A 25,071-nucleotide genomic window follows, 5' to 3' on the forward strand; every position below is an offset into this window, starting at 1 on the left:
AATTATGACATTTCAGAGAGGTGAGCCGTCTTTGTCAACATTATTGGCCATTTTAAAATTGGCTTCAGCAAAAAAGTTGCGTCATAACCTTATGTTGGGAGTCAATGTTTTACTGGGATACGAATCTTAGAGTCCAGTTTTTTACTGTTGATTTACTGTCTGTCTGCAGGGTAGTAAAGGCTCTCAAACCCAAAGCAGCTAGTTGTTTTGATATTACTATGTTCAGGTAGTCAAAGTAAGCAATGATTTTTACTGATACAATAATGTTGTAATAGTGGAAAACTTAGCACTTAGAGCAAAAGCCATTTTCACCCTTGGAGAATTGATCAATTTGGAATCTAGTACAAAAATGAACATTCTAGAACTATCCCATATATTTCAATATATATATATATATATATATTTATTGTACAATTTTTTTTCAACAATTGTAACAACTGTGACATATGAATTTTCAAAAACAAGACCCATTTATGCTCGACAGAGAAGCAAGATTAACATTAGTCACATACTTCAATTTCTTATAACATACAAATGACCAGTCTCTCTACAGTCAAAGTGGCGAATATGAAAATCGCAACTAAATCAACATTATTTTTGTTCATTATACTTTAAACAACATTCAAAATGTACACCAGACACAGGAAAAAGGAGATTGTATCAAGCCTTTGTCTTATCAGACAAGGAAACTCAACTGTGTTAGTAATTCATTTGAAATGGGATATACCAACATGCGCTAAGGCAGCAATCCCATGTGTCCTATGATTTTTCACTTAAATAAAATACAAAAGGATTAAAAACATTTTAACACTGAGTCAGAACTGAAGATTTTCCTGGGTTTGTGTCTTGGTGTGTGTTCCTGTAAAAGCATCATCTTCTCAGTAAACGCCCCATTAAAGTTTTGACAAAAATAACATCTGTTTGGGGAATGCTTTTACTCTTGACAAGTGCAATGTAGTGAAGAAATATCGAACAATTATTTATACTAAAAATAAGCAAACTTTCTCAAAGTGTGAAAATGGCTCGTTTGGCTCCTGCTATTGCTACATATAAGAATTCTTGAGTAGAGCGGTGCATCATACTACTTTCCTTTATACACACATGGGCAGTTTGCAAAGATGATAGTTACAAAACAACTGGAAAATGTTAGCACTGATTTCATAACACAAGGCACACAAATAAAAACAAAGCAGACTGTGTATCTCAAAACAATGAAAATTCACATGTAAGCCAATAACTGACCTGTACCATCTTTAAATATCTTACACTGTTAAATATAGAAAATAAAAAAATGCAGCAGCAACATGAAGGTAAAATTGAGTTTAGAAACAGTGCGCAGACCCTCCTGAGTTGAATACTCCAACCATTTTTAAAGACTGTAACTTAAAAGTTCTGAAAGTTTATTTCACAGGAACTGTTCTCAGTGTCTTAGAAGTCACATCTGTCAAGATTCTCTTGGATGTTTGCTTGGTATTTCCACTAGTTTAGGAGTTCCGTCCTCATCCAGGACGTGGTTTCAGTAAGGTTGTTCTATAATGAAGCCCATTGAGGTACCTTACATTTAAAAAGTGATCAGAAAACTTAAAATTAGCAAGTCTAGTTATCCTCCAGGTTCTGTTGGGAAGCATCTGCTTTCATCTTTTTGGAAGGGGGAACACCTTCTGAATCCTTGATGAAAGGAGAAAAACAGTTAGTTTTACTTTAAAACTACTTTCAGACATGATGCATTCTAGTGAAAGGAGATCTTTAGCCAACCAGAACCCTGCATACATCGTAACACCAATATTGGATCTCTGCGCCTTTTCTCCCTTCTGAATTTCCTCAAGTGGACAATGCAACTTCCTCTCCAAGAGCCTTAGTGATATCAGCTAGGCCACCGTATCACATGATCATGATCTAGCAGACCCTGAAGACTTCTTCATACTGTACATTGACTGCTGGCTCAGGCTCACATCCTGCTGAAGGTACTCCATTTAGTGTACCAAACTATCTACCGGCATCCCCATGCCATCCCAAAAATGGAGTTTGGTAGTGAGCCAAACATATTCCATGTCTAACGTCTAGATGGGAATTTAGATCCCTAGGCAATCACATTCTCTGTCCGCTGGGGCTAAAATATTGGGTCTTAAAGGCTTACATCTTTCTGTATCATCTTATGGATAGAAATGTTGTGCTCTAGGCCTGCTGTGACTATATCAAGCAAGCACAGGTGAATTTCATGTGCAAAAATATGCAAACTGCATTTGTGTATGCGTCTGTTTCCATGTGTTGCCACATCAATGCTAGTGTGTGTATAAACTTTCATATATGTGTGTCGCACAGTTAAACTTTACAAAAACATGTATTCAATGCACATATGAGATGACAAATGGGGTGTGTGATAATTCAGTTGAGTTTTGAGATGTAAAATAGTCACTCAACATTGCAATGTATGTACTACATAAGAATGATACATCAAGCAGCCAAGAGGATCAAGTGAGAGAACAACTTCACTGGGTGGAGCAAAGCATTCTACATACTTTAATTAATCTGCATGTTTTTTAGCAATAACATTGAGTCAGTTAATTATGAAGTACCATAAACTGGGTAATGTGACCATCTGTTATTTTCAACACTTGGAAACAGAATAATTGAAGTATTAGGCACTAATTTTAAAGTCATAAGATTATAAAGCTCGGTCCACAGGCACAGACTCACTAAAACTAAAATCTCATGAACCCCAGATTGAAGGAAAGAAGTCATAAATATTTTCCAGTTGAAGATATCCTCTTGCTCCTTTAATAAACATTTCAAGTCCGAATGCAAGTACAAAGTATCAACTGAAACAAACTAACCATCTGATTTTACCTCATGAAACATTTATGGGTATTTTGGAAAATAGAATCCATGAGCCTGGCTAAAATAGTAATCCAAATATTCGACTAACCGTGAGCAGGGCTTTCTGACTCCCACCGCTACAATTACAGTGAAAAAATCTTTACCTGAGAGTTTTTTGATACCTCTGTGGATAAATTCTTGTCTCCAGTGGATGCGTTTTCTGTCTTTTCCGAACTGTTCATTGAACTTTCCACAGATGACTGTGAATTCTGCCCAGAAGTATCTGAAAATACATTTGAAGGCGTTTTATCAGGTCATCAAGCACCAAGGGTTTAGCCTCTGCACAATATGAACATTTTGCAAAATCTGATTTCTTATGGCTTTTTTCTGACACACAATGAAAACTGTACATAAAATGAACCAACTCCTAAAAGCTCTCTTCATTAAGGCTGTGTGCAAAGGATTTTAGTAAGTATCGGCTCCTCAGTCTCTTTTGAAGAGCTGTGGGGGAGCTCTGAGTGTGTTGAGGACCCATTCCTCCTCCTTCGAACCTCTTACTATGCACACGTCCACCGGGCCCGAACCCTGGTATGGGCCGGTGGAGAGGAGTTTGGACAGTCTCATTCTAGTTGCCCTAAAAGCTTACTGAAGCAAATGCATTTCAAGCCTTTTCTGAATTTGGGTTTGCTTGAAGATTTCGAAGGACCCTGCACATTCTATAAGCAGGGTTCCACTTTCGTGAGCATGCTTACCCACCTTGAGTTCTTCATATGCACATAATGGAAGCACAGCTTTTGTTGGCATCCAGAAAGCCGTATTGGCAAAGTGTCTGGTTTGCCTGAGACACAAAGCAGGCACAATGTGGTGCTGTCATTCATGTATCTCAACTATGAGCCAAAAATGTAGCTGCATCATAATGGAGTCAATTAAGCAGTGTATAAATGTGTGGTATGGCGTAGATTGGCAGCATGATGCTCATTAGCTTGCCAACACTATAGCCTAATGCTTAAAAGGCTCGGGTGGGTGGTGGTGGATGCTGGTTGAGAACATTGAGAGATTTCCCTACAAACAATCGGTGACTCCGGAAAGTGCAAAAGAATACTTTGCCACTAAGACGCTCGAGGGAAAAAGAGGTAACTCTGGAAAGTAGGTAAGGTCATGATGAGGTAGGCACATGTACAGCTTTCTTTTTTTTCACCAGAAAATTACACTGTAAAATCCTTTTTGCACACGCATCTGGAAAGAAAGTGTTTTTTGCTCAGGTACAATAGAACCTGAGCTAAAGCTTACATCTTCAGATTATTACTTCTGTTTAATAACTGACGAAAAAGTCAAAATGTTACAAAAAATATGCATTTATTTTAGCCCAACTGTTTGGCAGACCAAATAAAAACATTGACATGCACACTGTTTTACAATATATTCCCCAGCAGACAAGGGTGAGCAGAGTTTATAAAATAACAAGGGCATTGGTGCCAGTTTGAAAAACACATTCTGATAAACACTAGCAAAGCCAATGGGTCTTGCCTTTGGGATCTCTTGGCTTTGCCTATGCCCTTTAGTAATGCTGTATACCAATTGCAATAAGCTGTGTCCTGCAGTCAAAAGCTTATAATAAATAAATAAGATGCAATAACCAGACCGGTACAGTTATTTTGTAGATCCACGCATGTGTCACTATAAATGTGCGCCTACATAATCTGGCAAAGGAATGAATATATAAATAAAATATTAACTGGACCAAGAGGGGAGGGGGGTTGCAATGGGGAGCAGGAGAGGGTGGGAAGCAACATGTAGTGGATGGGGAAAAGCAGCACACCAGGGGGAAGAAGGAACATTAGGGACGTGGGGAAAAGCACACAATGGAGAAAGCAACATGGAGCAAAGTGGAATTTGGAAAGGAGGCATACAAGACAGAGCTTGCGGTTTGGGGACAGATTTAAAGACCTCTGGGAGAGGTCTCATGCTAAGGACACCTTTTGCCTCAAGCCAGCTCAGTGAGTGCAACAGACGGCCCTTCCGCCAGCACCATAAAAGCCAATATGTCCCGAACTTATGCTGTCATGCAAGACGCGGAATGCAGGAGATAAAACAAAAAACAACCCTTAAAGTCAGCTTTTAAGACATACCTTTCAAAATAAATCCCTGTTGCTTGATTTAAAAGACAAGCTAGGAGGGGTGGGGAGAAACATAGTGCAGGGTGGGGTATCTGAGAGGTGAAGCAGCACAAGTGGGAGAGAGCTAGCAAAAACATGCACACATGGAGTTCTGAATGATAAAGAAAAAAGCAGTTCTCTAAATATGTGAAGTGGAAGGTTTCAAATCATCCAATCATAAGGGTTGTTAAGAGGTTATGCTCCAGGGCAAGGAAAACACACAAAAAAATTGACTCGTTGAAAAAGATGCAAGCAAATGAGTGACAATAATGCAAGCAATGGTAAGTAATGGGTGGGCACAATAGATCTTTTGCAACCAGACAACTAGTACTGTTTGGTAATCTCGACTTACGAGAACGAGTAGTTCCCAAAAAGTGAGTAGTGGAAGGTTAGAAGCCAGCCAGTCAGAGAGATGGCAAATAGGTTATGCTCCAGGGGAGGGGCTAACTCAAAATGAGGAAGCTGGGATAAGGCAAGCCACTGAGACTGGCAATAAGGCCAACCAATGGGAAGCAATAGGCGTGTTGTAAGCCCTCTTGGCCCTTAGAAAAAAAGTTGTGGGCTTACCACCAGAGTGGTATATGCTCCAATACAATCAAAGTATTGCAGACTAGTATCTTTTTGAATACACCAGACCAACGCTTAAACAAATATACACAGGATCATTTATTTTCAGTTTACATTAAAAAGAACATTTAAAAACAAATATCTCATCTGCTGCTGACTAAAAAGACTTTGGAGTAGCTGCACTGCGAATTCAGGGTTACAGCACTTCAATAAAGCTATTCAAAACTGTAAGAAACATTTACAATTTTGTGGATGGCTGTGAATACCACGTAGCAGGCCAAGTAAGTAGTAAATGTACACCAAGAGCAAAAGGTAATGAATATTTAGAGTGCTTTGTTTTACAGCATTTATTTAGGTTGCTATGTACGAGTGATGCACAATGTAAATAATATTTACAATACTGAGTATGTGTTCTATGTACATGGAATTCACACTTTTAAATACATTTTGAATGCCAACAATGGGCTTTGTGTATTTGTGCTGTACAAAGTACATAATGCTTAGAGTACCATGGATTTAGGCCCAGATCTCTTTACTGGGGTGAACGTATGACATTGTTCTGCATTCTGTCCATCATTATTTTTGAATGTTCATTTAGCATGTATACCTGCAGCATTTAGAATGCCATGCAAGTCATCAATTGGGGTGCTGCTGCAGCTGTTACTCATGGATATGCTGCACAATGTAACACAATGAATGCCATGTCAACGTTCCTTGATCGTGGGCAGCAAAATCCAATAAAAATGTGGATTTATTCCATTCGATGCATACTGTGAATACCATTTAGAATGCTGATTATGTATTGCAAAACATATCAAAAAGTAATAAGCACGGTCATGATTGTTGTACATGCAGATGCAGCATAATGTTAATATTTTAAGAATATATATATATATATATATATATATATATATATATATATATATATATATATATATATATATATTCACTGAAAAAACCATAGGTTTCACACCAGTTATAGTTAACTGGAAATTTTACTGTCATAAAACCATTGAAATTCCACGTTATAGTTAGTTGGACTCACTGTAACTTGCGCGTGCAATGCACTGCTGATGACGTCACATATTACATCACTCATGACATGGTCAGTGACATCACTCATGACATCACTCCCTCCTTTTTTCCTCATTCTAACTTTCTTCATTGAGAGAGCAAGAGCTATTTTTGAGCAAACAATGGCATCACTTGTAGCTGCAGCTGGTGCACCCTCACCACCACCAACACCACAGTTTCTTGGAGGACAAGAAGAAGAGGAGGAAGAAGAGGAGGAGGAGGAACAACCAAGGCACTTCCTGCCTGAAGAACCAAGGCAAAGGCTCATTAAAGTGCACTTTATTTGGCAATTCTTTAATTTTCCTGCAGACCAGAAATGGTGAACGCCCCCAAAGTCACCTGTCTTATTTGTGGCAAAGTCCTCTCCAGGGGCAATCCCAAAATGAAATATTCTTTTGGTAATTTTACCATGATCCGCCACATGGAGAGGTGGCATCCCAATAACTTAGCCCAGGCTGAAGTACAGGAACTTCGAAACAACCCACCCCCTGTGGCCAGCACCTCCTCTTCTGACACTCACTTTCTGGTCCTGAAGGACGCCAAATGGTGCCAAATATTCAACAAAAATTTGGCACCATCAAAATTGTTTGCATTTTCTGTGGCAAAACATTATGTTATGGTGAACTTAGTGTCACCTTAGTAAATAATGCTGTGGATAACCACCAATGCAGCAAGAAAAGGAAGCAGTAATTCTTTTCTTTTTTTTGCTCCTGTTGAGCCATTTCCAATTCCCTGTTTTTAGTTTGTTCCCTTAAAAAACACAAAAAAAATATAAAATTGTTCAAAAATACAAAAAAAAATGTTCGGAAAAATAATTAAAAAAATATAAAACTCTGGCATTCTTTTTTCTCTTTTGTGCGCTTCCCGGTGCGCTTCCCGGAGCGCGTACCGGGCACTCCCTCAGCGAAAATCTAAAAAAATCAAAAAATAAATGTTTTGCCCCGCGGGGCCCTTATATAGCCCCCACATCAAACCTAGGGGGTCAGGGTGGGTCTACCCTGCCCCCTTATGATCATTTCCCCCTTTGTTTTGGCCACCTCTTGTGTCTCGATCCTACTGAGACACAAGATGGCAGACGCTCCGGACTGTTTAGAATGTTTACAGACACCCGAGAGCCAATCAGCTTTCTGTGCGTAAGTCGCGTGGCGCGCCCAGAGCGTACCGGTGCGCTGCCATGGATATATATATATTTTTTTGAACCTCAATTACTCAAAAACCACTGGAGCACATATCTTGAGACATAGCAAAGGCACATCAGGCTACCAGTCCCTACAATTTTGCCAAGTTTGGTGCAAATCCATTCAGCCGTTCAGGCTAAAAGTGAGTTTGACCGCCCTATGGAAATTAACATGGGGAAAACACGTTTAGGGACCCCCCTTTTATCTCGGCCCCCGCTTGACGAATCCCCCCGAAACCTTCAAGGAAGGACCGGAGCTCCGCGAGGCAAATTTGAGGAAGTTTTCAGGCAGATTCGTCAACTGGCGCCAAAGTTATTCCAAATAGAATTTTGAGATTCTGCATTGAAAAAAATCCAAACTATAACTACCTACTGGCGACCGCCGGTAGGTAATATATATATATATATATATATATATATATATATACACCACTGTGTGACTGATGTTATGACGGCCGTCCCGGTCGTGGAGAAAAGACCTGCTGCGTTTGCAGAACCAACGCTGATACCTACCTAGGATCAACATGGACACGAACCGACCAGGGGCCCTGCAGGGGGGCCTCCGTGTCACCTTATCGTCAGCTACAAAGCGGAGCAGGAATCTCGCATTTGTGTGTCCTCCTTTCCACTTGGATTTTATCAGGGTTTTATTGAACAGAGAATGCATCCACTGGGAAAATACCGGCACTACAGATCCCATAAAACGCTGCTGTGATGAAACACGCCCAGTGGGCGGGGACTGTTTAAAAATTGTGCGCTATTCAGAGCATTCTCGTGTGACTGCAACCGTGCCATTGAGGAAGAGAGCTTCGCTCTCGAAACGCGTCTGGCAAATTCTGTTTGGCTGACACTGATGCTGGAAACCTGCTGGCAAGCTAACGAAAATAAAAAGGCATTGAATCCATTTTGTGTGTGGTCTCTCTCCAAAAGGGTTCCTGCACTGTGTGACTGATATATATATACACATATACATATACATATACATACACACACACACACACACATGGCTCGACAAATCTAAAAAATCTTACTTGACCTGCAGGTCAAGTAAGTAGACTTTTTTCTTCTCTACCTAACATCAATTGCACTTGACCCACAAATTGGCACCTGGCACTGCAGCTGCAGATTTCACTCGCCAGGCCTGTCAAGTAGGCCTGACAACTGGCTCTCCCTTGAAGAAATTCACTTGCATTTGCGAGCGGTCGAGTACATTTTTCGAGCCCTGATATATATATATATATATATATATATATATATATATATATATATATATATATATATATATATAGATAGATAGATAGGATAGATATCCAAAGCAAATATCCACTCCTCTCTGATGTACCCCCAGCCGTCTGCACTCCAAAGGATGGAAACGGACTCCAAATTGCATGTTTTTTTCAAAGTGATGCTTTCACCCCCTCAATGTGATACATAGACATGAAAGAAATACTTTAAGGCATGAATGTTGGGAGTTGTAGAGACTTACAATTTAGTGTCATACATATTGGTTACACGATCTATTTTAAACCAATAAAGACTCCTTGTTTTCTGTTTTGAGGCACGCACCTCTTATATATCTTTCGATGGTGTAGTCTTCCTTCGTCTTTTCCAATGTTTTTTCTCCCAAAACTCGAGTCTTGCTTCTTCTTTTCTCCAAATCTCTGGAGCCCTCTCAGGAACGATCCAGACCCAAAGGCGGAAAAAAGAATCTGAAGATGGCGCCCAAGGGTGGGAGCTTCCGCAGGAAGCATGCCGACGTCACAGGACGGACACCAAAAGGTGGGACGTCAACGCCCACCTGGGCAACGAAAAAAAAAAAAAAACTACGATTCCGGACCCAACCACTAGACCGCGGATTAATGCACAGCATAGTGAATACAGAAAGATTCACACTGCAAAAATATATATATATATACCTGATGCCCAGCTACTGAACCATCCAACACATTTCTAATGCCATGTATTGCTGCACAGCCACAGCGACTTTCAGAAGCACTGCAGTCCGCAACAAGCTTGGTAATACAGACGTAGAAGCACACATTAGCATACATTTATATACAATTGATACAAGTAGTCACAGGGATGCAGACAGAAGTAGTTGGCACCACCTGCGGTATTGCCTTACCTTCAGAGTCGTTTAGCTCGCTGACATTTATCCGAGCGTCCTCAGACTTCCCATCCGCGCCGTCAGCTATAGAGGAGTTAAGGTCTGGTGCTGGGCTGGAGTTACTGCTGTTCTCTTGTTTTGTGGGGGAAGCGTCCGCTATGGAGCTCTGGTTGCTGTTGTCATCTGGAGGAAGATACATACATGTGTCAACACCACACCTAGACCTTCAGGGGTCTTCATGCTCACACAATGAAATCAAGCCTGGTCATTTGTTTTCATACCAGCCAAACTACTACGAAATGATCATGTTACTATCTTTGAGGGTCTGCAAATGCTTCCCATGTAGGTCAGAAATGACCGCAAACATGGATCTTTACACTTAGGTCACTGCCACTAGGTAAACGCTTGCGCTCATCCTGTAGTCAACCCTGTCCCCCTCCTGTTCACAATGCAATGACATGTGTCAAGAGCAACCAAAATTGATCTCATCCACCCTCTTGTGTAGCTCTTCCTCCTCTGGGTGCATCTGCCTGTCTGGGAGCGCTTGCTTAGTTTGTCACCGTCAATGCATACGGACGCCCTATCAAGTCTGCTGAGTTCATCCTTATGCAGCCCTCCCAGAATGATATGACTTTCACAACTGTCTTTTGTCCGGAGATTCTGATCGTTCCTGCACAAGCAGTGTTCAGTCAGCCACATACTCTGTAGATTTATCATCAGTTCTTTTAAGTTTCATGAGTCCTTCCTCAGCTATGGACGTCTGTATACTATCTTCCACCCAGCCCTGCACCCATAGCTCTTTCGGTTTCATTCATTGTATTGCTATTCCCCTTTTGGCCAATACTACATCTAATGTCACAAATGTAAACCTCATTTTACTCTTTTTCGTTTTAAGGTTGATGCCCAGGCATTGCTTAGGTCTCTTTGCTGGGCTTACTGGATGTAGCGTAGACAAAAGTGCTCCAAAACCCTTCATTGAGGAGCAAGCCCACTTCATGTAGAATAAGCCAGCATTGATCCCTGAACATCTGGGGCATTCCCAAGGGCGACTGGATATATTTTGTAAAGCTTCGTCTTGGTTACATAGGTTCTATTTACATAGTTAAATTAAACTCACTTATACCTGGCATTGCTTGATATTTTCTTTGCCTGAAGGCATACCAGATCCCATTTTTTAAAATCAGATATAGGTTTTCGTATGTTATCTATGTGCCGTCTCCTTGCTACAAGAATCCCTCCATCTTTATTTCTCTGCAGTGTGTCATGCTGGCGTGCTATCAGCCAGCATCCAAGATCTCGACAACAATGTTCAGTCTGGTCGCGGTTACTTTAGGTGCTTCTGGGAAGCTTGTCCATATTTCCTTGGCTGTTGTGCTAACTTCACATACTGCAAGAACAGTCCCTGTGTGATACCGAAAGCCTCCTATGCTTTGTCAAATGTATGAATTTATCGCTGCTGTATTAATCTCCAGTTATCAAGCAGCACTCTCTGTCCACTGCGCCAGCGCCATGTCATTTCTAAACTTTTTGAAAGGCTGCAGACTCCCTATCTGCAGATCCGATGCGAAGAGATATCTTTCAATAAACTTTTGCATGGTTTCCACTTGTCTTACAGGTTTCCTAGCAATATGTGGTTCATTCTCACTAATTTCTGCAACTTGGCCTGTGGGTGTGTGAATTCAAGCACATTTATTTCCCAATTGTGGTCCTCATCCAACTATCAAATTGCACGTAACAACGGTGTGGCAATATAATTTAGGGTCAGCTAACCCAATTCACATGCTGTCAAGGGTAACTTAATTGTCTAGAGCTTGACTCGGCCGAACTTTCCCTCTTAGATTAGCTGGATCAACAACTAATCCAATTCTTTACATGAATGAGTTGACATAGGATGCATTATTTCTTGCAGGAAGTATAACCACCTAGCCAGAAAGACCATTTCAGCCAGCAATACCCAATTTTTTACTGATCATGGCTATTTGATACAGGAGGCTATTGAATGCCAATGTTAAACCTGTATTGGTCTGCTGTGTGCAGCAACTGGATCCCCAAAGAGCACTGTCATTCTTATCAAAAGCCCAGCTCTGGACATGTACGCCCGTCCAGCATTTTTAACGCACTTAGGGGGAAAAGTGTGTTTTCACCCGATTAATGCAAAGCTCATATAGCTCCCCCAATTTAAAGGTCTTGTTACACTATTGGAGCCAATTTCTCTCAGGTACAATAATGCATCATGCACATGAAGTGAGATAACTTGTGGCTTCCTTCTTCCTTTACTCCCTAGTCTTGCAATGCTTTCTGTACTAGGCAGCCCACTGGCTTAATTTCAAACCCAACAAGCATTTGCAATGCAATAGGTCTCCCACTAGGAAAGTTTGAGCTATTGATATTGTAAATGACAATTTTTTTATTCATGTTTTGTTTGTGAAAATAGCGAAATTAATAGCTTTGTCATTTACAATGCCAATAGTTTTAACTTTCGCAAATGTGACACCTATAGCTTTTGTAAGGCAATATGTGTTGTATTTACGTGACTTACATATATTGATATTACAAATAACAAGGGCTTTTAATTTTTTTAAATAATTAATACTTAAATAAAAGTTATTGTAATTTATAATGGCAATAGCTTAAACTTTTGTGAAGATTATGTTCAGAGTATTTTATTGTGACGAAAATCCAATAACAGAAGTGAACTATTAAAATCTTTTTATGACATTTGTAATAAAGCTTGAAACATTGAGAGAACATATTTGAACCAGTTGTTGAATGGTTGAAAAGATTGATGCTGTGGTGGCGCTGAGTGATGCTGTGGTGGCGAACGAGTGATGTTGTGGTGGCGAACGAGTGATGTTGTGGTGGCGAACGAGTGATGCTGTGGTGGCGAACGAGTGATGCTGTGGTGGCGAACGAGTGATGCTGTGGTGGCGAACGAGTGATGCTGTGGTGGCGAACGAGTGATGCTGTGGTGGCGAACGAGTGATGCTGTGGTAGCGAACGAGTGATGCTGTGGTAGCGAACGAGTGATGCTGTGGTGGCGAACGAGTGATGCTGTGGTGGCGAACGAGTGATGCTGTGGTGGCGAACGAGTGATGCTGTGGTGGCGAACGAGTGATGCTGTGGTGGCGAACGAGTGATGCTGTGGTGGCGAACGAGTGATGCTGTGGTGGCGAACGAGTGATGCTGTGGTCAGGAACGAGTGATGCTGTGGTGGGGAACGAGTGATGCTGTGGTGGGGAACGAGTGATGCTGTGGTGGGGAACGAGTGATGCTGTGGTGGGGAACGAGTGATGCTGTGGTGGGGAACGAGTGATGCTGTGGTGGGGAACGAGTGATGCTGTGGTGGGGAACGAGTGATGCTGTGGTGGGGAACGAGTGATGCTGTGGTGGGGAACGAGTGATGCTGTGGCGTTCAGTGATGCTGTGGTAGCGCATAGTGATGTTGTGGTGGCCCTGAGTGATGCTGTGGTAGTGATGCTGTATGCTATGCTATGTTTTGTTTTGCTATCCTGTGTTTTGTTTTGTTATGCTATGCTATGTTTGCTATCCTATGCTTTGATTTGTTATGCTATGCTATGTTGTGTTTTGTTATGCTATGTTTTGTTATGCTATGCTATGTTTTATTATGCTTTGTTATGCTGTTCTGTTGTGTTTTGTTATGCAATGCTTTGTTGTTTTTTTGTTATGCTATGTTTTGTTATGCTATGCTGTGTTTTTTGTGTTTTGATATGCTATGCTATGTTTTGTTGTGTTTTGCTATGCTATGTTTTGTCATGCTATGCTAGGTTTTGTTTTGTTAGGCTATGTTCTGTTGTGTTGTGTTTTGTTATGCTATGTTTTTTGTGTTTTATGCTATGCTTTGTTGTGTTTTGCTATGCTAGGCTATGTTTTGTTATGCTATGTTATATTTTGTTATGCTATGTTTTGTTACGACCTGCTTTGATATGCTATGTTTTGTTTTGCTATGTTTCGTTGTGTTTTGTTATGCTATGCTATGCTATGTTTTGTTGTTTCTGTTATGCTATGTTTTGTTGTGTTTTGTTATGCTATACTATATTTTGTAATGATATCTTTTGCTTTGCTATGCTATGTTTTGCTATCCTGGTGTGTGGTTGTGTGTGTGTGTGGGGGTTTGTGTGTGTGGGGGGGGTTTTGTGTGGGGGGTTGTGTGTGGAGGGTTGTGTGTGGGGGGTTGTGTGTTTGTGGGGGGGTGTGTGAGGTTGTGTGTGTGGGGTTGTGTGTGTGGGGTTGTGTGAGTGGGGTTGTGTATGTGGGGTTGTGTATGTGGGGTTGTGTATGTGTGGGGATGTGGTTGTGTGTGGGGGGTTGTGGCTGTGTATGTGTGGGGGTTGTGTGGTCTGTGTGGTGGTTGTGTGGTGTGTGGGGGGTTGTGTGTGTGGGGGGTTGTGTGTGTGTGGGGGGTTGTGTGTGTGGGGGGTTGTGTGGGGGGGTTGTGTGTGTGGGGTTGTGTGTGTGTGGGGTTGTGTGTGGGGGGTTGTGTGTGGGGGGTTGTGTGAGTGAGGTTGTGTGTGTGTGGGCGGGGTTCTGTGTGTGTGTGGGGGTTGTGTGTGCGGTTGTGTGTGTGTGGGGGTGGTTGTGTGTGTGTGTGTGGAGGGGGTTGTGTGTGTGTGGGGGGTTGTGTATGTGTGGGGGGGGGTTGTGTGTGTGGGTAGCATAGAAAGCACTCAAAAGTGGTCCTGGCAGAGTGTAAATTAGACCGTGAGCAGTAAAGTTTTGGAAACACTTGAAACCCCATCAGCGGCGACAATAAAGCATTATTAAACTGAACCGAAAGTGTGGGAGAGAAGGGACGTGAGAAGCAGGGGCACAGAAAAAAGATCAAGGGCGAGAAGAGGAGGAGGAACAGAGGAGCAGAGAAGTGACAGAATGAGACGTAGGGATAAAGAAGAAAATGCAATGACACGGCGAATGAAGGAGAGAGGGGAGCATGTAAACGGGTCTAAAGGGACGTTAGTAAGAGAGGCAGAGAACAACAAAAGTGAGTGGAAGGCAGAATGTTGAGAGGAGGAGAGAAAATAGAGAAATATGAGGTGTTAGTGGGAGAAGAAGGGAGGGGACAGCAAGGCAGAAAGAAGGAAAGAGGAATAACAAGAAGCATTGCGTTTTTGTTCAATAGAAAATCACACATAGAACCAGATATATATTCAAGGGCTGTGGGCGAGCCAGTCGCTATACAACCCACATGGGGAGGGTTTGAGCAGGGTGGAAGGAAACTAGCACATGGCATTTTGAAGACAACTTCTCTAAACACTTAGTATTGAGAGATACTAAAAGAAGAGACGGGGCGGCGTCATGTAGTATGGTGAGTGCGTTTCAGAAGCTTGTTGGGGCATCGCACTTCATACATCTACTTTCTCAAACCACCCAATCCCTTTTACAAAAATATAATATCGGCCCAAACAAGCAAGTGCCATGTGGTGCCAGTCTCTCAAAAGGATTCGGTACCCATGGGAAGAGAGTACTGTAGACAGAGTGCGAGTGAAAGAAACGCCAGCGGCACAGCGAAGCGATGTTTGCTTTTCCAATTTATTGCCATGGCGCGATTGCATGGATGTATTACAAACACAAAGGACACAGCAAACAAGGGCAAATCGTCTGTCCGAGTGGGGTGAACTTAAGAGACGGGTGCAGGCCACTGGTCTGCCAACTGCAGAGGGTTTGCGGAACGCCATCATCAGAGGAAATGTGTGGGAAAAGTTTATTGCAGACTGCCAAGCAGCGGCAGTTAATTTCTTCAACGGTTAATTATCTTCTCAGAGGAATGAGCTTCTGCATATTTTATGTGAATCTCATTAGAGCGCATTAGCATGGGGCACTTTAAGCCTGTCCAGGAGGAGTCCAAAGTGGGGGGGGGGGGGGGGGGGTGGGGGGGGGGGGGGAAGAGGTAATAAGCTCGCAGCACTAATGAGTCACACACTGCAGAGCCACAGCCTTGGTGAAAGATCGCTCATTTACTTGGGCAAGGATCTCTAGCTTTGAAAACCCTGAAAGTGGTGGTCTGACGCCGAAAGCTACTCATTTCAGAGAAGGTTAAATGAGCGACGGGCTGTGAAAGGAGCATACAAGAAGACTCTTTGGTATTTTGGGAACGCTATGATCAACAAGCTCTCGGCATTGCTGTGGCGGGGGAGCGGCAGCCTTTAAAGTCTGATGCCGAGGCACAGACAAATGGTGGTGCACAATGTGCATGGGGGGCGGGGGGGGGGGGGGGCGGGGAGCGGCAGCCTTTGAAGTCTGATGCCGAGGCACAGACAAATGGTGGTGTGTTATGTGGCTGGCGTGCACGTGTAAAGATCCCATGAACTGTATGCGATCCGCAGCCGCTTTGGTAGACTTTTCTTTTCCGCTTACTATAATCTCGCCGGAACAATGCGCAAGCGCATTGGCTCAGGCGAGACCTAAAAATGAATGGAGAATAAAAGGCACCCTCTCGTTCTCTATGCACCACCACTCAGACACTACCCGCCTGGTTTTCAACCCTACACCAGTCTGCGTACACAGTAATTTTCTCCATTTCAGAAAAACACGACCAAACCATGTGCTCCAACACAACAGCACACAGGACCATCCAAACCATGATTAAAGCTTTTTCTTTATGAACAGAGCCAGTGCATGGGGTAGTTAGTCGTACCTAACCTGTGCAAAATATGAATGAGGTGCTGCACATTTATTATTGTGCCACTTTGCGGTACTAAGCCACGTTATTCCAAGTGTGTCAAACCTTCTATGAATTTAAACAATCTATTTGCTAAAGCTGTGCTCAATATTTTAATAGTAGTATATAGGACAGAAACTGCCCGGTATGAACCTCTTTCCTACAGATCTGTATCTGGTTTTGGAATAATCACAATGACAACCTCCCTTATGGATGAAGACAGACAGCTGATCGTCTGCTCTTTTTTAAATACCCTTACAGTATCCTCTTAAATTCCCCATCTCCTCTTAAGATTCCATGCCTTTTTAGGTATAAGTGAATTCTATACCTCCTGGGGTAACTATTACATCCTTGTATATTCTGGACTAGAAATGTAACTCCAGGATCTATTGGTGTTCCCGCCATTGCTGTCTTGTCCAAGTGCAATCATTGGCTCCTGTTTTCTATCATAATTTATCCCCAGTGACAGCTAAACTTTTCCTGAACTATTCATATAAATCCTGTGGTGACTGCAATGCGCCTGTAGCTAACCCGTATTCACCTTCCCCCGACCCCAGGCAGCCATCCATAACAGGTAAACTGTAAGTGCTGCCCGCTCAACCCTTCAGCGTCTAACAAGGAAATCAAGAGTTTCCCTCCTCAACTTACCTTCCCTAAATCAATATCTTTATCCCTCTATGAGGTTAACTGTTCACCTTGATGTTATACGTCTGTAAAACTGGCGTGGGTGGAACCTTTTTTTTCTTTAAATTCTAACTCATCACTTGCTCACAAAGAGACAGAAAAAGCAGGTACACAATCTGAGTCCGACCTAGCAATAAAATTCACGGGAAGAAGGCAAACATCACTGCACAGCCTCCTTGGCAGTAACACCAGCTGATCAATTCAACAGTCACCACCACCCGTTCTACAAAAACATCATGTGGCTCGGCATGTGACAAATGAAACGGCATAAAGCACAAGAGACAAGACACCACATAGAGGCTTTCTTCAAACCTACAATGTCAGAGCAAAAAAAAAAATCCAGGCTAGCAAAAATTACCAATCTCACAAATATTTTAAGGAAAAGTTAAAGGTATCACATATTCGCGACTGGCCTTTTCTTTCCCCGAATTCTTCCCAGGAAGGATTTTACAATATAATGTGCTTTTTTCATAAATAATTGTAAAAAGCAACAAAAACTTCATACTTATCTTAAGTCAGTTCTTGGGGAGATTAACCCCTCTCACAAATGCTAAAATCACACCCACTTAAGAGGTCGATTTTCAAATACCAGGTTTTAAAAGGAAAATGTGGTACTGTGACATAGTTGGTCAAGCTTCCTTTCCTATGGAAGGAAGTGTTAGAGATGTGAGCTAAAAGGCTACACACAAAAAGGTAACTCAACAACCTATTGGCTTTTGTTGACATTGCAAAGTGCCTCAGAACATCTCAATTCGATTTTTTATATGGGAATAAGTGGGAGCAAGGGCCCCGTACAACTCTTACGAGTCCGGCTAGAATTTCACCTTTCTGGCTGTGGTAAGAAGTTGATACACTACCCAAGACCCCAGCCTGGTTTTCCAAGTTGTTCAAAAACTGCCTCATCATTGGTCTTCAGGGTCAAATGGCCAACCCACCCAGGAAGTTCAAGACTTTCAGCTGGCTGCTATCACGGTCTGTGAAGGGATAATCCCCAATACCAGCTAGGGCAGACTCAATGCCTTGAGAGGTGTGAACTGTATCTGGGAGCCATGTAGATGCTGCAGGTTTCCACAAAGCTCTGGTGTGGTTGTATGTAAAAATAAAGAGGACAAAAAGATCAACCCACACATGTAGTGAATCTAAACATGGACTTCCAATTCACTGTGGAAGAGATGTGGCGCAGCGGCCAGGGCGGCTGCCTCCGGATCCTGGGGCTCACGGTATGATCTCCGGTGCCGGCAGCAGATCAGCCCAGCACCATGTGACTCTGGGTAATAGTTCGCTTAATCTTCCTGACGGCCCCCAGCGCCGGGACACCTCTCCGGAGGTAGCTGTGCGCTTTACAAATACTGGACATTTACATTTACACTGTGAAAGTAAGCATACTATCAAAAGCCCTGGTTTATTATTGTTAAGACACATCTACTTACTTTGACCGTACAGTCATGTTGGTATTGTAGAAACGTTATATTTGCAAGCCATTTTAAAAACTCAATATTGTGGTATCTCACTTTTGGAGTTGTAGAGTGATTTCCCATTCCATAATTGTGCGTGGGAATGGGATCTTCAGTATAGAGTGGTAACAAGCCAGTACTGTAGGGGCTGTTAGTTCCATAAGCAAAGGGGGGTATTGTTCCATGTTTTGAGCACCAAGGATCCTGCTTTTCTGGAGGAAACTCGACTTAGCCAGTAGGTTGCAAGCTTTGATTTCACATGCTATATCAAGAACGTCACACGTGTTCACGGCAATAAAGGGGCCAGTGCCACCTGAATTCTTAAATCAGCTAATCGCTTAGGCTAAATATTTCCAACAATGATGGGGAAAAAGGAGGTTATTGGTTAGCAGTAGATAGAAAAATCTAGTGGGCCATACAGTTCTGAAATGTCTTAGTAAGGAAACTGTGCTGGTTTGCTTTACTGCCTCTGTGATACATGTCAAGAGCTTGCTTTTGTTGGGCATACAATTAACCTAGCCTCCTGGATTTTTCTTTTTATTTTGCTATCTTCTTACTTGGTCTTTTTTCAGCATTGTTCCAAATTTTGCTCAATCACTTAAGTTCAGATCACTGGATACACTGTGTGCTTTAGACCATTCAATTGGTTTGGTTTCTTTTACAGGAGCGGTGTTATCTCACTTGGAGCTCTAGGAAACGTAGAAGGTGGAGAAATACAGTCCGAATTACTCTCAGGATCATGGTTCTTGTTAGTTTAAGAATTCATAGAAAGCGGGGCAATTTGAACTCCGGATGAGTCCGCCCTGGTGTTACCACCCAACCAGGATGTGGATAGGCACTGATGATGAAGCATGTCACGAATAAGTGAGAGAGGCATCTACTCCAATATCTATGGATACCCAAGAGGCACTAGGAAACTGAATCTTCCTAGAACAGGATCTGTATTTTTCCTTTCTTCAAATCAGTCTAGTGCTCGTGTGTGTGAATATTGATTTTGGGAGAATGCAAGTGGCCTTAGTCTCACACTCTCCAACCGTGTGAGAGCAATTTGAACTCATACACAGTGTACCATGTCCATGATGGAAGCACAAACTTATAACTGGTCCTTTTGATTTAAAAGTTTGTTCAGACAATACAGCAATGCCACACACAGTTGAGTGGTTATGAACAACGGCAGTTGTACTGAATGTTGCTTATGAATGTTTGGAAGGAAAATAAGCCTCATTCCTCTCTGGGTACGTCCGCGAGTGGTTCTCCTTGTACCCGTCTGATTGATTCTTCGACATATCCTAGTACTCATGCTCACAAGACATGGTCCTTTATCCTCTACTCTTTTCACTGCACCCTTCACTCTTGACATCATTATTTTCCCTTGGCTTCTGCTTTCAAATCTTTGACGATAAGATAAAGACCTCTCCTTTCATATCTGATAGTCAAATCAATTCAGCTATCTCGCAGGAATCGAATACTAGATACTATTTGCTCTCATGCTTACCTCATTAAGAATTAAATCATTTTATTTATGGACTCAACTCCTTTTAGGTTTCTTACTTCAATCTCCTCCTTTCCCACACTATTTTGCCCACATCATCGGATAGGAATCTCTGCCATATAAAATTAGGCTCTGAGGTTGGAACACAATCTACCGCTGCCAGAATTCAACATTAGGCAGCTCCAATTATATTTCATCTTGTAGTTAAGACAAATTAGAACTGTGGTCGAGATAAAATTTGGTTTCTGCAGCTACTCTCGTTAGTATAAAAGAGCATGTATTGAACTCCACTGAAAAGTGGATGCACTTTGCAACCAGGTGCCGCTGATGACAGACGATGAATGTCTTGAGTTGTTTAATCTTCTAAGAGCTGAGTTTTACGCTTATACCATCCATATACTCAAGCACAGCTGGGGACACATAATAGATACTTTTTATAACACTTTCTTAAAGACCTTTCTAGAATAGAAAAAGATGCAGCACTTGCGGGTCCCAGAGAAATAAGTAGACCACTAAAAGCAAGTCTGTGCCCCCCACTCCTGGGGCCCATTCCAGTCCTGTGGGTAGATACTGACTCCTGCAAATGTAAAGGTCATAGCAATGATAATTCCATATCCCACTGCATTCAACACACTACATACATCTACCTTAACACAATGGAAAATTGCCCTCTGGGCCCGAGTCAAAGAACTGATCATGGAAGTATTAAAATAAGATAGTAAAAGTAGAAAATTAACATTTAATTAGTTTGAAGTTTTGCAAATGCAATTTATTAAATTACGAGTGTCATTTATGGGGACTAACTGGTGGGCAGAAAAGAGTTTGTTGGCTGTGAAGGGAAGAGATACACTTTAAAGAGTGTATCCCAGGCTTTATAAGTGTGACAATTTTTTGTAAGCGCAAGCCATTTCCAAAGTCCTATTAGCTGCTTTCAATGTAGTTTTAACATCAAGACCGTTTGAGATCAACCCGAAATAAGTTATCATGGCATGGTAAAAGGTTTGAAAATCACATATTTGCCGTGAGTAATGACTTATCAATTCGTTTGACAAAATGTGAATAGACTTTTGTGAAGATTAAACCATACGGAGATTGTTGAACTGATTAAAAAATAATGGTCTTGATCATGCGTACCCCGGGAAGAAAACTATGAATATGTTGACAAATAATAAAATGATAAATAAATGAATGAAAAGATATGTAAAGTGGCAAACTCAGCCATTTCAGAGTGGCTCCTTGACCAATTCCTCCCCTTGGAATCCATTATTTCTACAACCATTCTTTTTGTAATGGTCTTAGGTGACCATGTTATATCTAAACTGCTCCACTGCCCTGTGGACAAGTCTGCACTATAGAAATACTTTAAATAACGAAATTAAAAAAATATAAGAGTGATACGTCTATCTTATCAATTGCCTGGTAAGGGCACCTCGTGGTCGCACAGGGTAGATCATTTTTTTTATGATATCCAAGGATATAAGCGAACTGATTACAACACAAAAGAGAAAACTGCCCATATGAATTTAGTTTAAACAAGAATTGAAGAACGAATAGAACTAGACATATGACACTGAAACCAGCCTACACTTAGAACACAACCATGTCACTTGATTCTTTGTTGTACAAAGAAATCAATGTCTAAAAAGGAGAAAGTAATCAACCTTGTTATCCCTGGCTTTTCAATCTCCCTAAACACAAACCCATACCCTGCCGCCATAGGACCAGCTATTTGCTAGATTAATAGAGTACTCTACAGACTAGTCATGTTGCTCTTTAAACCAGTGTATGCCCCCTCACCACCCTACCTCTCAAGTAGGTCTCTACATTAACAGGGTGGTCTGCTAACCATCACTTCCTTTCCATTCCTGCACCTCTGTCCAAGTCTTGTCCTTCAAACTTTGTTATTACAGAGACACGTGTTGCTAATGGCTACTTCAGAGCACTCAGTTTGGAAGCAGAGGACTTGATGACGGAGATGAACTGCTGCTGAGAGTTAAAGTCTAACCACACGTAGGACTAATCAAAGATCCATTGTCCCTAAGTAGCCCCTCTTTTATGGACAGAGTTCAGTTGAAAACTAATCTGATACATTCAGGCAGAATCTGGTCACCTGGTTATGGACCGCCTGTAGTTTGCGGAGGAATTTTTGTGGGGGAAGTTGTGCATACAGGACACTGCAGTAGCCCAACAAACCAACTCCAATATTAAGTCTAGAACAAGAGGATTTCCTAAAGAAGAGCCAGGGGGACATTGACATTTTTAGACCATTGCATTGATTTGAGGTGCAACAGTGAGATCTGGCAATTAGAATGGAAGTGATTCAGGGGCCAACGCTCTATCACTAGGTCTGTGCTTCATTCAGGCAGAGGAAGATGCACTTCATCCAGTGGTGGAAGCAATCAAGATGCTCTGCAACACTTGTCTGGTTCTTCTCCAAGCGGGCGTGAATTTGAACATCACTAGTGTATATCTTGAAGTGTCGATCAATCAATCATAGCATTTGTATAGCGCGCTACTCACCCGGAGGGTCTCAAGGCGCTTGGGGGAGGGGAATCCGCTACTGCTCGAACAGCCAGGTCTTGAGTTGCTTCCTGAAGGAGAGGTGGTCTTGGGTCAGGCGGAGGTGGGTGGGGAGGGAGTTCCACCTCTTGGCCGCCAGGTAGGGTTGAAATAATATTTAAGCCAAAGCACACATGCAATGGCACGTCTTCCAGCTCTCCTCTACAATATTTAATTGAACTTCAAACTAGATTCTACATCATCACTTTAAAGTCAGTCCTGATGGCCCACTGGTACTGAATCGAAATTCAGAACAGTCACGAATCCCCCAACACCAATGCGCTTCCTTCAACCTGAACCCATTGCCCCACAATAGCATACAACAAAGACCTTCATGAATTGTACAATACTGTATGCACTTAGTTGTAAATAATAATAATGTAATGTAAGGTCATTGCTTTCTCAATGAAGCATCCTATAATCACTCATCATCGTTCTGAGTGACCGCTCTGCCATCCGTGACATAATGTAACATTGCTGCTACTATAGACCGTGTTTCTTGCTTAAGATTTCACCACTAAATATAAAATAGGAATTTCCCGCATAGTCTTCCATTGAAAGTGGCTAGCTAAATCACCAAGCTGGTAACTCACCCTCTGTGATCCAAAAGAGGTAATCAAACAGAATACAAACCATGCAGGTCTCATGCAAATCTGCAGCCGGTGCATTAATCTACTGAGCTCTCAAACTCACAACTTAACATAATTCAATTGTTGTGTAGATTTAGTTTATCGTATGCTTGATAACCACCTGATTGCTTTTACTTTGTTACTAGCACAGTTTACCATCTCCTAATTCAATTCTACCAGCCCATTTTACTGAAATAAACTTGCCGCCATCCACAACTCACTTGCCCAGTTCAGATTTACGTTTAGCCCTAAACCACAGCAGATTTAGCAGCCTAAGGCTTACTCATTAGCACTGAAAACAGCAACAGGTATAGACAAATAATTCATCAATCATAGAAGTAGCCACCGTCCTGCCCAAAGGCCCCTTTGTTACCACCTACACTTACCATGCATGTCCATCATGCCTGGGGAGGAGCTGTTCTCTGGAGTAGTGACCTCAGAGCCACATTTTTCGTCTTTGGGCTTCTTTTTATTCTTGTTCTTCTGTAATATATCAAGATAGAAACAAATATTTCACTAAAACATTGTCTGTTGTCCTCTTTAGCTTTTACCTGTAATGGAGACATTAATTACTGTCTGCATTCAGAGCCTTCTGAGATGACAAAAGTCCTTTTTCACACATATGCTTTTGGGAGTTAATGGCTGATAACTATTCGTTCTACTCCTCCTGGGGCACTTTGGGCTCAGGACACATTATTGCTGAGAGGACAGTGAAAGCTATTAATGTCTACAGCACAGGCCACCAACTCTAAACGTTCGATGTACTTCTCCCACTGATGCAACACTAGACTGTTACTGAGATTAACCAAAAAGGATACAGCAAAAGTGCACACAAAAGTTTCTTCCTAAAGCAAAAATTTAAATTTAATGATCACAGTATTTCATATGTCTTTATTTTACCTCTTGATTTATGAGCAGCTTCATTAAGCAGTTTCCAATAGTAGCAATAATATTGTAGTGCTTATATAATGCTTGTGACAGCCAACATGCACACTTGAATTGCTGTAAGTAACAGATGGTATTAGGTCAACCTGATGAAACTTATATTATAAGTCTGAGAAGAGTGCAAATCTCAGTGTACCCAAATCAATGTTGTGACAAGGCCAGGGCAAAATTCAAAATATGCAGGTGTCATTTGCATAATTTTTGGAAGGTGCCTGATATGAAAATATCTCAAAATGATGCTATCCCACTTCACGTAATTATGCGGATTTGCAGTTAGCATTTACCACGAACCGCAGAACATGAGTGGCTGTTGCTTGTGGTACGTTTGTTTAAATGCATCCTTGCACCAAAAATTGACACATTGTGCGCTAAAATATAGCGCTAAAGGACGGATTCACATTCAAGGTTAATCTGAAAATTTTGCACACCCCTACTTGTGACTTACAGTTTAAATAGGCGTTTGCACCAGATGCTTAACTCAGTAGCATTTTATATAACGCCTAGTGAAATACTGCCAATTTTAGTTCAAAGTATTTGTGGCAATCAACCATTGATGCATCAGAAAGAAAAACGGAAATATATTGATCGACATGAAAGACACAAATGCATATTTGATAACAAAATATCCCGAAATGCCTTGTGGCCACACACCAAACAGTGAGTTATTGGAGTGCTGTTATGTGCCGGTGCAATGACCACATCAAAAAGATATTTAACTCCTTTATTTTGAGTCC

General features: G+C 41.8%; 1 protein-coding gene across 2 annotated transcripts in view; it reads right to left on the reverse strand.

Moving 5' to 3' along the window:
• Positions 1-1,076: 1,076 nt before the first annotated feature.
• Positions 1,077-25,071, reverse strand: part of BCL7A (BAF chromatin remodeling complex subunit BCL7A) — a 124,451-nt gene continuing 100,456 nt past the window's right edge. For both annotated transcript variants that reach the window (XM_086942980.1, XM_086942979.1), the window contains exons 3-6: positions 23,779-23,875; positions 9,917-10,081; positions 2,982-3,100; positions 1,077-1,668 (exon numbers count right to left, since the gene is read on the reverse strand). In XM_086942980.1, coding sequence (XP_086799106.1) covers positions 1,597-1,668; positions 2,982-3,100; positions 9,917-10,081; positions 23,779-23,875 — 453 coding nt within the window. In that variant the 3' untranslated portion in view covers positions 1,077-1,596. The remainder of the gene's footprint in view (positions 1,669-2,981; positions 3,101-9,916; positions 10,082-23,778; positions 23,876-25,071) is intronic.

The sequence above is a fragment of the Lissotriton vulgaris genome, chromosome 11 (genome assembly GCF_964263255.1).
Source record: "Lissotriton vulgaris chromosome 11, aLisVul1.2, whole genome shotgun sequence".
Taxonomy (NCBI): Eukaryota; Metazoa; Chordata; class Amphibia; order Caudata; family Salamandridae; genus Lissotriton; species Lissotriton vulgaris.